This window comes from Tiliqua scincoides, chromosome 3 (genome assembly GCF_035046505.1).
Source record: "Tiliqua scincoides isolate rTilSci1 chromosome 3, rTilSci1.hap2, whole genome shotgun sequence".
Lineage (NCBI taxonomy): Eukaryota > Metazoa > Chordata > Lepidosauria > Squamata > Scincidae > Tiliqua > Tiliqua scincoides.
Window position 1 is genome coordinate 174,886,390 of NC_089823.1, and position 14,566 is coordinate 174,900,955.

At 41.6% G+C, this 14,566-nt stretch overlaps 1 protein-coding gene across 5 annotated transcripts in view; it reads left to right on the forward strand.

Moving 5' to 3' along the window:
• Positions 1-14,566, forward strand: part of ATE1 (arginyltransferase 1) — an 85,376-nt gene that overhangs the window by 14,644 nt on the left and 56,166 nt on the right. For 3 of the 5 annotated variants that reach the window (XM_066621142.1, XM_066621146.1, XM_066621144.1), the window contains exons 6-7: positions 4-221; positions 2,769-2,897. In XM_066621142.1, the coding sequence (XP_066477239.1) occupies positions 4-221; positions 2,769-2,897 (347 nt within the window). Of the gene's footprint in view, positions 1-3; positions 222-2,768; positions 2,898-4,999; positions 5,129-14,566 lie in introns of all 5 variants that reach the window. The other 2 variants (XM_066621143.1, XM_066621145.1) reach the window with 1 other exon arrangement.

Genomic DNA, 14,566 nt, shown 5'->3' on the forward strand with positions numbered 1-14,566 from the left:
TAGGCAAAGGAGCTGATCTGAATAAACCACCCTGTCGTAAAGCCAAGGACATCCGGAGGGAACTAAAACTGCAGAGAAACCTTCAGAACCAGGCACAAGCCCCTACACTTGAAGCAGAGATTTTACTTGGTCAGAATTCTAAGCCTAAAACAAATCAGCCCAAATCAATTGAAGACTTCATTTTTGCCTCCTTACCTTCTGAAGCTGTGCACCAGTTAGAGGTATTGATAAATTCTCTGTCAAGCAATATAAATAAAGCTGTCAAATTAGTCTAGTGTTGCTGTTAACTTTAAGCTCAAATTGTGATCAGATGTGAAAAAAGTTCTATTGGACAAGAAAAGATAAATTACTGGCATTAGCAAAGGCTTTGAAATCTGTTTGTGTTTGGAAACTGTATTGTGTTCAGGCAATTTTGTGAGAGGGTGCAAAATTTCAGTGAAGGTGTTCTTTGCAGAACCACAAGAGGGTGCTATGGATCTATCTGAATGGTAATGCATCTAACAACAAAAATAGCAGTGTGAAACATTTAATGTTAGACTTTTGGCATACTTTTTGATATAAAATATATAAATTTTAAAAATGATTAAAGAGGAGCTTGTTCTAAAATGCTTATCAATTGGATGAGAACTAGTACTAGACTTGGTTATAGTTGCATGCATAGACAATTTTAGGTGGTTCTAAATATTTTTAAGACGCAAGTTTTTCTAGTACTAAAATTCTTGCTACAAAACACCCATCACATGCTGATAATTTTTTTCTTTATGTTGTTCTTGAACAATGTTCTGAGACATTTACAAGACAACCGCTAGTTGTCTTGAGCCTATATATTTTGAGCTTTATATAGTTGAGCCTATATATTTTCAGTTGGTTCTGGGGACTCTGGACTACTCTCCTTGGAAAGTAGTTTTGAGCCCTTAGAGATGAGCTGTCCCTTCTGCCTCCTTTCCTATGTGTCTGAAAGAAAGGACGCCTGCAGCATTTGCTACTTCTTTAGAGCAGTGGTTCCCAGCATTTTGGTATCTGGAGCCCCTGACTCTCCCAAATGGAGTCATGGGGCACCCTGCCAGTACTTGATGGAGCCTTGGGGAGCTCCAGGGTATCAGTGCAAACTGGGCAGGGGGCAGATGGCTGCTATTTGTTAGTTCATGGAGCTCATGAAGGGGTGTCAGCGAGCCCCAGGACTCCTAGGAACATCTTTGAGAAATGCTGCTTTAGAGTCTAATTTTTGGCTGGAACAACCTTTTTTTTCATCTCCTTGTTGGGTGAAGTATTTGGACAGCAAATGCTTGAGCAAACGCTGGGTTAATGACCTTGGGAATCTTCTGTAATCACCACCCCTTTGCCTTGACACAGATTGAGCTGTGTTGAGAATGTTTTGTACACAGTCATTGCAAGTGAACTTTCCATAGCTGTTGCCCCAAAGTTCTGCATGGTCAGAGAGCTCTTTTCCTTAATCTTTAGATTCAATGGCTTTTCCTGGTCAGTGTAGTCTTGCTGGCTGTGACTCTGTACCTTCTGGATGCTGTTTGTGCCTATTCCCCAGTTTTTTCTTGATCTTTTACATTCCTTCTTGGAATGTTGCCCTTGCCACACTTCTTTTTGAAACATTTGCCTTACCATGTGCTGGCTCCTGTGCCTGACCCACCCTTGCTCTTGTTTTAGCTTGCCTTTGACCTAGGGGGACATTTGACTCAGGCTCTTGATTGCTCTCTAACATGACCTCTGGCTTTGTTGTGCTGATTTATAATTGCAGTGCCATTGTGACTCAGACTCTGTTTAGTGTAGCACCTGCCTGAACAGTGTGTTTACTTGGTTTTAGGTAAGATGGGATCTCTAGCCAATGCCTGATTCAAATTAGATAGGTTTTTTTTCCCCTTGACACAACTATGAGGCAGCTTCAAAGTTCATGATCCTTAACAGAAGAAAATCAGTAGTGAAACTGAAGAACATAGTGCTACATTTAGAAGTTAATGTTTTCTGGGTGTCATTCAGCATAGCATTGCTGCAATCACAGATCAAAAGCAAGCATCTCTTAGACTAAAGCTCTTTCTTACATTTCAGATAGTGTCTAGGGAATTGTGGCATACTGTGTTGCAGCCGTGAAATAGGAGATGACTTTAATTTTAAAACATACCCAAACATAGAGGTGGTTTGCTAATAGAATTTAATTCTACATAACCCTTCAAATTTTTCTTAAACTAAATCTCAGCTATGCTTTTAGCTGATCATGTGTAATAAACAGTGCTTTGGTTGTTTAGCCAAGAGTTAAAGCCAATATGAAAATCTGATGTATGGGAAAGTACCAAATTCTAGGATGAAAAATTGATTTACTGTAAATCCTAAAGTTTTCCTGGGTGTCAGCTTTGTATAGTTAAACTTGTTTGTCATTTCAAGAGAGATATATTTGAATTTACATCTCAGTAGCTTTTATTAGATGTGCCTGAAAAGCTGCATGATTAATTCTAAACTGATTTTGTATTACTGATTTTTCAAAGTATTAAGGGCATTGCATTTGTAGATCAGTGACTTGAAACTAAACTAGACTTCTATTCCACGTCTGAAAAATTGATTTAGCGGAGCAGAAATTCACAATCCTCATCAATTTGCTATGTAGTTTTTGAGCTAAAATGCATGAAAGGGAATGCTTGTTTAAAAACTGATAGTCTAGTATGTGGGTAAATGTTCTGTTTTACTGCAATTTCTGGTGATGACTTCTAGTTCTGTAATGACTATTGTTGCAATAACAAATATCTTTAATTTTTTGGAAGGTGAGGCTGGTGAGATCATCTCCACCAAGTTCCCAATTCAAAGCCACATTTCAGGAGTCTTACCAGGTCTATAAACGTTACCAGATGGTTATTCACAAGGACCCACCTGATAAACCAACTACCAGTCAGGTCAGACAGCATAATGTTTGCGTCTGTTCTGAAAGAATTGGAAACTGTTTCTTTAAAATACTTGTCATAGAAACTTCTAAAATTATATGAACCAAGCCAAACTGATCATCCTGGAAATACAAGCAGGTTTTGCAGATCTCATTGGTGCCACAAATAATTCTATGTATTTATGAACAAACACACACAGATTTGGCTCAGGAGTTAATGATACTGCATCAAGAGGAACAGAAAAACAAATGAAATACACAGTAAATTGTTTTACAGTAGGATAGCTAGATTTTTGGACTTCATATTTCTACAGTGGGTAGGTCTATTGGAACTACAATATGTTTCATGACTGAATGTCATGCCACTGAATGTAGCTATCTTGGACTTAAGTTGTGCTGGCGCTCTTATCCATAAAGTATGTTGCACACTGGGAGAATGCGAGGGAGATGTAAGAAGTTATGACAAATGTAGGGAAGAAAATGCTGGCTAAAATGTTTGTCCACTTATGCATTCAACACTTTGCCTTAATCTTTACCTGTTCTTCATTTCCATTCTGTTCTGTCCCTGTTCCTGTCCCTGTTGTGATCTTGCTCTAGGTTGCTCACCACCATGCACTAAGTTTGGTTGATTCCTCTGCAACTTTCTGAAGTTGAATGTAGTTGAGCTGGACAAGATCTTCAAGCCCTTGTGTCCCCAGTGCATCATAGGTACCACCTCTTGCCCCTGTCCATACCATAATTTACCTTCCTATCTTCCTTCATACTATGGCAATTCCTTTTCCTCAACCCATGCTTTCTTTTTTTCCTCATTAGTTTCAGTTCATTTTCCTTGTTAAGTGTTGTGTTGGTCTAAGAGTGTTAACTTTTTTTAACTGAGCATCACTTGAATAAATGTGCTCTTTACTATTTCAACTATTGAGAATGTGTCTGGGTTGTGGTTGGTGTATACAATAATGTAAATTATTTGGCAGTGAAGTCTGCTAGAGTGACAGATAGTGGAAAGACTTGGGTAATTAAGATGGTTTCCTGGGTATGCCATACTTTATGGATAGTCCATTTTGGAGTTGAATAAAGGCTCCTGTTTTGACTATGATTAACCTTGTGGGGCGAGGTCTTTTCTCTGAACAAGTATACTTAAGTATATGCTACCTTTTTTCAAAAAAAAAAGGGAAGGCCATGGGTGCAAAAATCCAGATATCTAATATTCTCTGGTGTGTCACATATTGGGTATTGCAGTTGCAGAGGTCAGAAGCATATTTCTTTTATCTGACTTCTAAATTTTGTAAACAGTTTTTGCTCTTCATTGAAAGCAGTATCTATCTTGGGTGTGTTCACATGGTCCAGCCCTCCTAGTTTAAGGGATGTCATTCCTGCCATTTTATCCTATGTAATTAAGGTTTTATGAGGAGCAGAAGTTTTTTGGAAGAAAAGAACTCTAATCAATAGGTTCTGATAATCTAGGTATATTCCCACCGGGCTGTTAGTGCATAAACTCGCTTGGAATTCTATGGGAAATGTACCATAGAAGATAAGCTTACTATTGTAGTGTGTTCATGGTTTTGTTGTTGCTCTTTATGAACTGGGAATGTATGCTAGAACACACCAAGTACTAGCCAGCAGGATAGTATTGGTAATAGTGGGCAAACTGTCCTTCAGTAAAACTTGTAATCCTTTAACGACCTTGTTGAGAAAGTATGGAGTTCCTCAGGGCACAGTTTGAAAACCACACTGACACATCATCTTGGAACACGAAACAGTCAAATCCTCCTTGGCTTTCCTGGAATCTTGAGAACGTTCTCTACATGTTTTTGCATGAAGTGAACATGCACATTAAATGAACAAGGAATGTAAAGGGTTCAAAAGAAGATGTGGCACTAAGCATAAGTCTGACAAAATACAGTTTGGTGTTATAGTAGGGAAGAACCAGCCTGGCACTGGGTGTGTCTCCCTTACTTCAAACTCCAATAACTTTGGCAGTTTGTTGGGCTTCCTTGTGTGTCTCCTTGGCAGAGGCTTTGAAATAGGATTTGAGGAGATGTTGCGCTAGCCTTACCTTCAGCAGCATTTTGAACCATTTTGAATTCAGACAAAATACCTGTTTTCCTTGTTCTCAAGGTGAGGTTAGTACCAGCCTCTCTTGAGGACCCACAGTTCAAATCATCTTTCACGCAGTCTGCCACTTTATTTGCTAAGTATCAGATGGCCATACACAAGGATACTCCTGCTGAATGTAACGAGCACCAGGTACAGTTCACTGCATGTTCTTATTATTGATGTGTTGGCATGATTAACAGTAATGAATAACTTACCTGTTAATCGTCACAGCAGACAGATCTGAATAGAAGTTATTTGCTTAATGGGCCAGCTGTCGGTATCAGTGAAGATGTATATGATAAAGGTAGTCATAAAGATGATGATTTTGAAAAACAGTGACTCTAGTGAAGGAGAGCCTGGCTTCCATTGTCATTTGGGGGAATAGAGCAGCTGCAGGGATCTTGCCTCCTTCTCTTTCATACCTGGAAAAGAACTCTGTTACAGGTGCCTGGCAAGTGGAGAAGCGGATGGAGGTGGTCTGAGGGTTCTTGGGTTTTTTGTATTGTTGTAAGCCCCCTTTGGGATCATCTTGATCAAAATGCAAGATGCAAATTTATAAATGTGTTGTGAACCACCTTGAGCATCTCCCCTTGAAGAAGTGGAGAGTGGGATATAAGTATTTTAAATAATTAATAATCTGATATAATTTAATAAAAGAGAAGAAATGCTTAAATTGACATAGAAAATATGTGGTGGAGGTTTTCGATTAAAAATAGGTGGTGATAAGATAATCTTGGTCTTTGGCAGTCCTGTTCATTGATCCACAACCACCCCAATCTTTTATGTCTCATATGCAGTCAAACTGACAACACAGTAAGTAGTTCTGTCCTTCCCCATTCCCACAATGAGAATTTTCTATTGTTGCACCTTTAATCTTGCATTCCTCATTTTTGAATACCATTACACTGAGTTGTGCCAATGGCCTCTGCATTGGCCTCTCAGTGGATTTTGCCCATGTGCACCTGTTGCACATGTCTTAAAAGCATACTCACAGTGGCATTGCTAAGCAGTGCAGGGGGTTCGAGCTGCACCGGGTGACGCGCAAGGGGGGTGACGCACATTGGGGGATGACGTGCTAACATCGCAGTTTTAGGGGCAAGCCTGTCATGCCATACACCGTTGGATGCGGAATGTCCAGCGGAATGCAGTGCAAAAAACCAGAGCGAAATAACTCCTTTCGTTCAAATGTTATGGCTGAAAAACCGGAAACAAAAAAATGCATGGAGCCCTATGGAAAGTGAAACCGAGCCATATCGCGTGTTTACTCGCAAGTAGGTGGACTTGCCTTAATGCTTCAGAAAGGGCAGGCAGAGAGGGATCCAATGACACCTGAATGGTCTTGATCCAATGAATGCAGCCCAAAAAAAACACCCAAGAAGGAGGTCCCTTCCTCCCTCCCTCCTAGCTGGCGAGTATATTGAGCCCTATGGAAAGCAAACTCAGCTGCATGGTTGTGTTTACTCATGAGTAGGCAGACGTGCCTTGGCTGCTGGTCAGGCCAGGCAAAGAGGAATGTGAGGCCACCAGAATGGTCCTGATCTGATGGAAATGGAGCGCAACAAATGCTCCAGAAGGCAGCTTCCCCCCCCCCCCACGAAAAAGGACAAAAAAAGAGGCTTGAACTGGTAAGGGGAAAGTTTTCTATTTTGCACTTGTAAAGCCAGGTGGGTTTTTATCTTGATATGCTTGACATAGAAGAACTTTAAACTGGGCCCCAGGGGAAGACTGGAAATCTTACTGATTCTTTGGGGGGAGGTTATTGCAGGCAGACAACAGAGAAAATTCACTTGGTGGAACAGGACTGGCTCCCACTTATTTCTTTTATTTTAATTTAATTATTTATAATTTATTTTAATTTGCTTGATGATGTCACTTCTGGCCATAACATCACTTCCAAAGGGTCCTGGACAGATTGTCATTCTAAAAAGTGTGTCCTGGTGCTAAAAGATTGAGAACTGCTGCAATAATGTGTTAGTAAGTTGACACGGGTGTGTGTGAGACTCTACAAGTTTTCAAAATCACTAAAATCAGAGTTTGGAGGAATAATACCATCATGTTATACATCAATCAATGCATAATTTCATGCAGAATGCATATCTGTGTCCTGTCAAAAGGTACAGCCAAAACTCCAGTGGGGGTGGGGTGATTGTACATCACCACGCCCACCACCTGGGGTGTTGCCTGCCCACTCTATGGGGTGACATACAGGCATCCCGCACCGGGTGACGCGAGTCCTAGGTATGCCACTGCATACTCAGTAACATTCTGTGATTTTTTTTTTTAAAGAACACCTTGAGTTTATGATGATACCTAAGGCATCTGTAGCTTTCACTTGTACTCCAACAAGTGTGGAGTTGGTCAACTGAGACACACCTGAACTTATGTGCCCCACTGCCTTGGTCTTTCAGCTCAGCATTGGGCCAGAGAGAAGGCATGAATCCAGGTGAAAATTCAGCATGTGCACCTTATTCACCTGCTACGCACCTAATTAACTTCTGCTGGGTACATTTGTAAAATACACAGAGATCCCTCAGTACCAGGGCAGCAATGTACTGAGTATCCTGGCAGAGATTCTACAAGTGCAGTCCCCAGTCTCTTGCTACAAATCTTTTGGACAGGGCATCCAGAAGCTCACAGAAATGCAAGTATCTCAACCCCTCTCCCCAAGCGATTCTTGTTAACTGAAGTCACTTCCAGGATCAGAGCTGAGTTGAGAAAAGGTACAGAAAGAAAGATCTCTCACACTCGCTCTCAGTGTACATGTTCCTTATCTCTCAGTCATGTACTGTACTTCTTTTGCTGTTGGAATCAGACATGCAGTCTGCATAGAACTACTGCTGTCATGTTCGATTTAGCATAAGTTGCAAGGAAATGTTTGGTTTTAGGCTTATTTAAGACTGGCAGCATGTGTCTACCTTAGATAGTATCCAGTGGATAGAAGTTACTTCATATAAAGAAATTTGGTTACATATTCCTAACATTTAATTGTGTAATTTTTTTTGAAAATCTCGACCCATTTTTACTGGTCCTTATGAGATTATTATTTGGGAAAATGACTTTAAAATCATGTGAACGCCCCATTTAGTTTAAATTTGCAGTGACCTTTCAAAAATACAGCTATTTAATGTGATTGTTATGCTCTTTGATAGGGCGAGCAGGAAATACTTTGCATACGATTATAGAATGGCATAATGACTTCAGAAAGAGCTATTGCACTTCCACTGCACTTCTCACTTCCACTGAGAATTAGGTCTTGCCTTTATTTCCCCTTATCAACCCCTGCTAATTGGGTAAGAGGCACTTTTTCAAGTGGGTGCTCCTTTTTTTAGCAGGGGGAGAGTAACTGGCCCACCTCACCCCAGCACTGTCTGTTTTAGTGGCTGTCTGCTGGTATTCATTTGCATCTTTTTAGATTGTGAGCCCTTTTGGGACAGGGAGCCATTTAGTTATTTGATTTTTCTCTGTAAACCGCTTTGTGAACATTTAGTTGAAAAGCGGTATATAAATACTGTTGTTGTTGTTGTTGTTATTTCTAGTGTCTCATAAGCAGAGCCTCTTTTTGCCGTTGTGTCCTATAATCTAAAAGCTAGAACATCCTGGAACATAACTTAATGGTGTTGTCTCAAATATTTTGCTGCACGTATTTTTAAAGGGCGTACTTGAAGTACAAGTTAAAAAGCTTGAATTTATTACTTGGGTCTTATCAACTGTTCATCCCATTTGTTTTTCTCCTGTTTGGATTATGGTAAGCATTCTCAGTGAGATTACCAATTAGTGCAGAAATAAAAGAGACTCAGGATTAGCATGCTGGTTGTGCTGGGCTCTGACATCTGAAGGGAAAAATCCAAAGCTAAAACTCAGCCCTTCCTGTAGCGCACACATTGTGTGGCGCACTAACTAGTGTTTCTACCATTGGGAGCTCTCTCTGAACGAAAGGAGCATTCACCACCTGTTGCCTTTTCTAAAACCAGTGGGTACATACAAATGTCTTCAAGTATTCATGGGAAAAGAACAGTATATACAGTGTAATAAGGATGAGATTGTTTTTTTGTTGATTCTACTCTAAAGATTGAAGCTACTAACGCTAGTTGCTAAGAAAGGCCCTGCATTGATTTATATGACTTTTTTTAGTGGGGTGGTGTTGGAAATGCTGTGTAAATAAGGCTACACTTCAGACAGCCCAAACCTAACTTGCTCTTGAACAGGCAGGCTAAGTGGCTTGCACTGTATCCAGCACAAGATAGGTGCCAGCTGAAAGGCAGCTCCACTTCCTCATGCTAGCATTCCCCAGCCACTCCTGCTCTGATTCATGCCAGCAGATTTGCTGGTGCAAATCCATACAGTCCATGTAAAGCTGCGGGGCCCAGGAGTGGGGGTTAGGATTTGACCTGTGCTACTGTGGCCAATCCTGACCCCTCCCCTGCCCAAAAACACTACTCCTGTTCCACCCTCCCACCTCCCACCCAACCCCTGTGCCAGCCTAACTTGGCTGATGGCAGGCCTTTTTCCAGCATGAGAAAAGCACACACTGGAGTTCTGTTCACCACGCCAAACTTCCTACTGCTTCCTACTGCTGCTTGTTGCATTGGCGTGCTAGTCTCGCTCCCAGCTGACGGGAGTCTGGGGGTCCCACAAGTACCACCATACAGCACCTCAAGTACTTAGATCAGAAACACTAATCTAAGGGGAAATAAAAATAAACTCAAGGCATAAACTCATTGGGTTAAGGACGGTATACAGGTATATTTGACAGGTTAGGGACCAGAGCACTGACCAAAACCATAAATCATGGAGAAGCAGAACATGGGTCTTATTTAGCTTACAATTCAAATGCTGATTGAAGTCCTCCTGTCTGAGAGAGGCAGTCACTTGACAATCTGTTTTAACTTGTGAAGTCAGATTGCCAGAGAGATGCAACAGCTCAAAAGGACCCAGCAGCTTTCCCTTCTGTGTCCATGTACACACACACACGCTTTCTGCGCTGAGAGAGAAGGTTGAAAGAGCAAATTGTTGAAAACAGTCAGTCAAAAAGTGGGGATACCTGTGATGCATATATGATAGTGCAACATAGAAGTGGTGGCCAATGACCATCATGAATTCCTCACATCACTTCTGGAAATGGACTTAGCAAGCCACATGAATAGAGGATATGTGAAAAATTAGATTGCATTTGGGTTTATTAAAGTTTTCTGTCATGCATCCAAAATGCCTTCCGGGTTCTCTTATGGAAAGCAAATGTCTTCTACCTTTACATTTATCAGATCTTGGTCTTTTTATTCTTCCTCTTTTGTGGATCACAGAACCTGTGTTTGAAAGTTGAATGTATGACCGTACAACTTCATATTGTATAGTTCTCCAGCAAACACTATTCTGTCAGTGGATCAAAGTTCCTGACAGTTAAACAGGCTGTTAGTACTTGCTGAAGTACATTAACACGGGGGTATCCAAACTTTTCAGTAAGAGGGCCACGTCATATATTTTATACATTTTCACAGACTGAAAAAAATCAGTTTTATAAAAGACTGAATGAATAAGTTTTACTTGGCTCCTTTTTGTAATCAACATATATGATTCAGAACAAAAAAGAAACAGTTACAGAGAAACAACGCCATGCTTAAACTGCCAAATTATATATAATGAGTAAAAATGTTAAACATTAGCAAATGCTCTGACAAAAATTCCAAATTGCTGCAGGCCAGATAAAATCTTGTAGCAGGCTGAATGTGACCCCTGGGCCATAGTTTGGAGACTCCTGCATTAATGAAATGGAGCTTTTTCTGACAATTACTGCCCACTGCTTGCAAGGATGTTAGCATAACTGCATGGTGTTTGATGCTTTTTGTGGGTTTTATAAATTAAGTGCAAGAGAAAATTAAAATTAAGAGAAAAGTGAAAGAGAAAATTAAAAACTGAGTATTCTGAGGGGTTGGTGTTCCTCACAATGTGTTTCTCTGAAGGCCAGTTGTTAGCAGGAAAGAGTAGTAGATAGCAGGACCTACCAGAGGGTTATGACCTAATTTTTGGTGGTTTGTGAAACTCATAGGGCAGATTAGGCTATATGCATTAAGGGTTAAACAAGCTACTTGGGGGAGGAGCTCTGCTGCCCAATCACCATTATATATCAGGCAGCAGCCTCTAGTGCCACTAAAGAGTTTGAGAACCGCTGCTGTATGGCAAATGTATGCATCGAAATGGCTCATGTGCCCATGTGCAAACAGACTAAAACACTTTGATGTCATCCAGATAATGTTGCACCACTAGTCCTTCCTTCAGCGGGCAGTGTATGGCACCCATAATTTTACAGCACACGAATGGATTCTGTGGGTCATGGTAATTGTCATATTCAAAGTTTTCTGTGCTATCTAAGCACTGCCTCACTAACTCTCTCTCCACTACTGCTTTAGAAATGACAGCCTGCCCTGGCGCATGCATTGGGCTCACACTCAGAGAGGCTGAATAGAAACCTTGGATTCTTTGGACCTTTGATAAATATGTGTCTACAGCAGATGGGATGCTGTGCATTTAGAACGCAGCTTGCTTTCAATCTTGCTGCAGTAGCTAAAATTAATGGGACTGGTTCCTTTTGTGAGCATTGGTTTCCTTTTTGTGTGGTTTGAAAACTTGTGTGTTCCACTTAAGGTAATCTGATGCAGCTACTTAACCATTGTTGAATTTCTCTTGAGAAGAACACACGACACCAAACATACTAAGTATGTTCAAGTGGAACACACTGTTCCTTAGAGTTTGAATGCTGTCTTTCATAAATCTTTGATAATGAGTACTCAAAAGCAGTTGTACTGCTGCCTTGTGGTAATTAAGTCTGCATCGTTATTATGTACCTGATTAAGGGATTTAAAATCTTTTTGTACCTCCTTTGATAGCAACTATTTGGGGGCTGTCATATGCAGTTTCCATAATGCTGTGCCCCCATTAAACTAACCTTTGGTTGTTAAGTCCCTTTATGGTAATCTGTGTCTTCCAAAGAAACAGTTTACATCTGCAGGGTAACCAAAACAAACCAAGTGGCAATTACACCATTTAGAAAACATTTCCATACATGATCATAAGTCTGACAGTAGTTTTCACAAATAGCCATAGTTAACAATTTTATTGCGATTTTAGTCTTACTGAAGCAAGCTTTCTACTTCCCCACCTTTGGCATATTTTATAATGACAAGTTTATAGGGAAAAAAATAGCATGTTGCTCAGTTTCCACTGCGAAACTGGACAACCTCCTTACCTTAGGCTTAGGCAAGTATTTGTGTTGGAAGAAAGTGTATTTAAAGACAAAATATTCACCGTCTAAAAAGCTGCAGTAATGTGATTGGAATGGCTGTGAATTGTCTTTTTCCCTCCTTCATTATCTTCGCCAAATGACAGTTGAATATTAAATATGAAGGATGATGGATGGCAAAAATAAAAGTACAGTAGCTCAAATCAGTAATATAATAAACTCGGTAAGGCAAGATCTCCATCTGCCATAGCCTTCTTCCAGTGGAACTTCTTTCTCCCCTCTGGAGGGGGGAAAAAAACCTTCAAGTTGTTTGTTTACTTGTGTGCTTTTGGCACAGTCTAGGTCTGAGGTATTCAGTCTGTGCATCCCGCCTCCCTAGTGAGGCGGGGCTAGCCTCCAGGGGCATCCCCAGGCATCTCGGAGAGAGAGGTGGCCAGCAGCTGCTCTGCTGCTGAGCTCTGCTCAGCTGCACGTGCTGCCTCCTGACTTGCTGCTTTTCTGAGGCTGAGAATGAGGTGGGTGGGGCAGTGTGAAACATGGTGGGGGGAGGTGGGAGAGAAGGCTGACTGGACAGGCAGAGGTGCTGCATCTCATCATGGAGCTCCCTCCATGTGCAACCTCGCTCCAAGGACTACATTTCCCAGTGTGCCCCTCGCCATGGGCATCCTGGGATTGATCAAGGCTGGAGGAGAGAAGAGTGCGGAGGTGCTGCATCTCATCAGCACAGGAGCGCTCCTGGCAGGCTTCAGACTGGGAGGGAAGATTAAGTACAGGCAGTGCAGTGCTTTCCTCAGCTTGGGAAGGAAGGAGCTCTGCTCAGCTCAGCTGCACATGCTGCATCCTGACTTGCTGCTTTTCCCAAGGCTGAGAATGAGGTGGGTGGGGGAAGGTGGGAGAGAAGGCTGGTTGGGCAGCGGAGGAGGTGCTGCAACTCATCAGCACAGGTTGTGCTCCTGGCAGGCTTCAAACCGGGAGGGAAGCCTGACCTTGAGAGAACAGTGAATTGAAGCACTTTCCTCTGCTTGGGAAGGAGGTAGCCCAGCCTGCTCTTTGGGGGTGTGTGTGTCCAAATGCCGAGCCTACATCCCTTCATCTTGCCTGGGGGGAATAGGGGTGGCACCTACATGTTGGGTATGTGTGTGAATGTGTACTTCGGGGTTGAGTTGTAATCTTGCTCTTTGTGGCTGCAATCCTAGTTGCACTTTCCTGGGAGTAAGCCCCATTGATTCAAATGGGACTTATTTCTGAGTAGACCTATATAGGCTTGGAGTCTCTGTCAGGTTAACCAAGGATCCTCATCTTTCTCTTTTTCCTCCCCCTTCAAAAAAGAAAAAAAAGCCACTCTTGATGGCTTTGTCTCCAAAAATGGATTAAAAAATAAAAACACTATTCCTTTTCAGCCACCCCCTTTTTCCTCCTGCCTCTTTTTTCTTGGGGGGGGGGGGGTTACTTCCCATGTTAGCTGCTATTATAAGACAAAAGACACAATCCTAGCTAGGTCTACTCAGAAGTAAGTCCTATTGTGTTCAGTGGGACTTACTCCCAGGAAAGTGAGGTTAGGATTGCAGCCACAGTCTCTGGGTTTCAGTTTGCGATTAGCAGATGCACACAAAACAGTCTTCCCCTCCCCCAGCCAATTCATCACTTCCCCCCTGCCTTTCCAAACCCCTCTAGGTGTACTGCTAACAAACTCAGGGCACAATCCTAACCAGGTCTACTCAGAAGTAAGTCCTATTTTGTTCAATGGGGCTTTCTCTCAGGTAAGTGTGGTTAGGATTGCAGCCTCAGAGTGCTGGCAGCTGTTTTTTTATTTCTAATGTTTAATTATAACACCTTCATCCCCATTTTGGGGGTAACTTAGGTGAGGTGATGTAATGGGGAGCCACAGCCAATGGCCACAAGGATCAGGGGAGCCTCGGGCTGGAAAAGTTCGGGAACCACTGGTCTAAGTATATGTAAGTGAGCTGTGTTTTACTCTACTGTCGGAGTGCAGACAAGATGTAATATCAATTCAGTAGTGTGAAAATAAAAAATAGTTTGTACTAAGTAATAGTTGTTTGTACTCTTTGTACTAAGTTTCCTCTTTAGCACAGTGGTTCTGAACCTGGTGATTGTGACGCCCAAGGCAGCTGGAATCGCTGCATTCTCCCTTAAGAAGAGTGACTTATGGTGAAGGCAGTGAAGGCACCTCCTGGATCATACTGCTGCTGCAAAAAAGGTTTTTATATATATATATATATATATATATATATATATATATATATATATATATATATATATATATAGGTGTTGCTATGGCCCTCTGAAGAATGCAGGGCTTCCCCCTCAAAATGCTCCCTAATGTAATCACGATC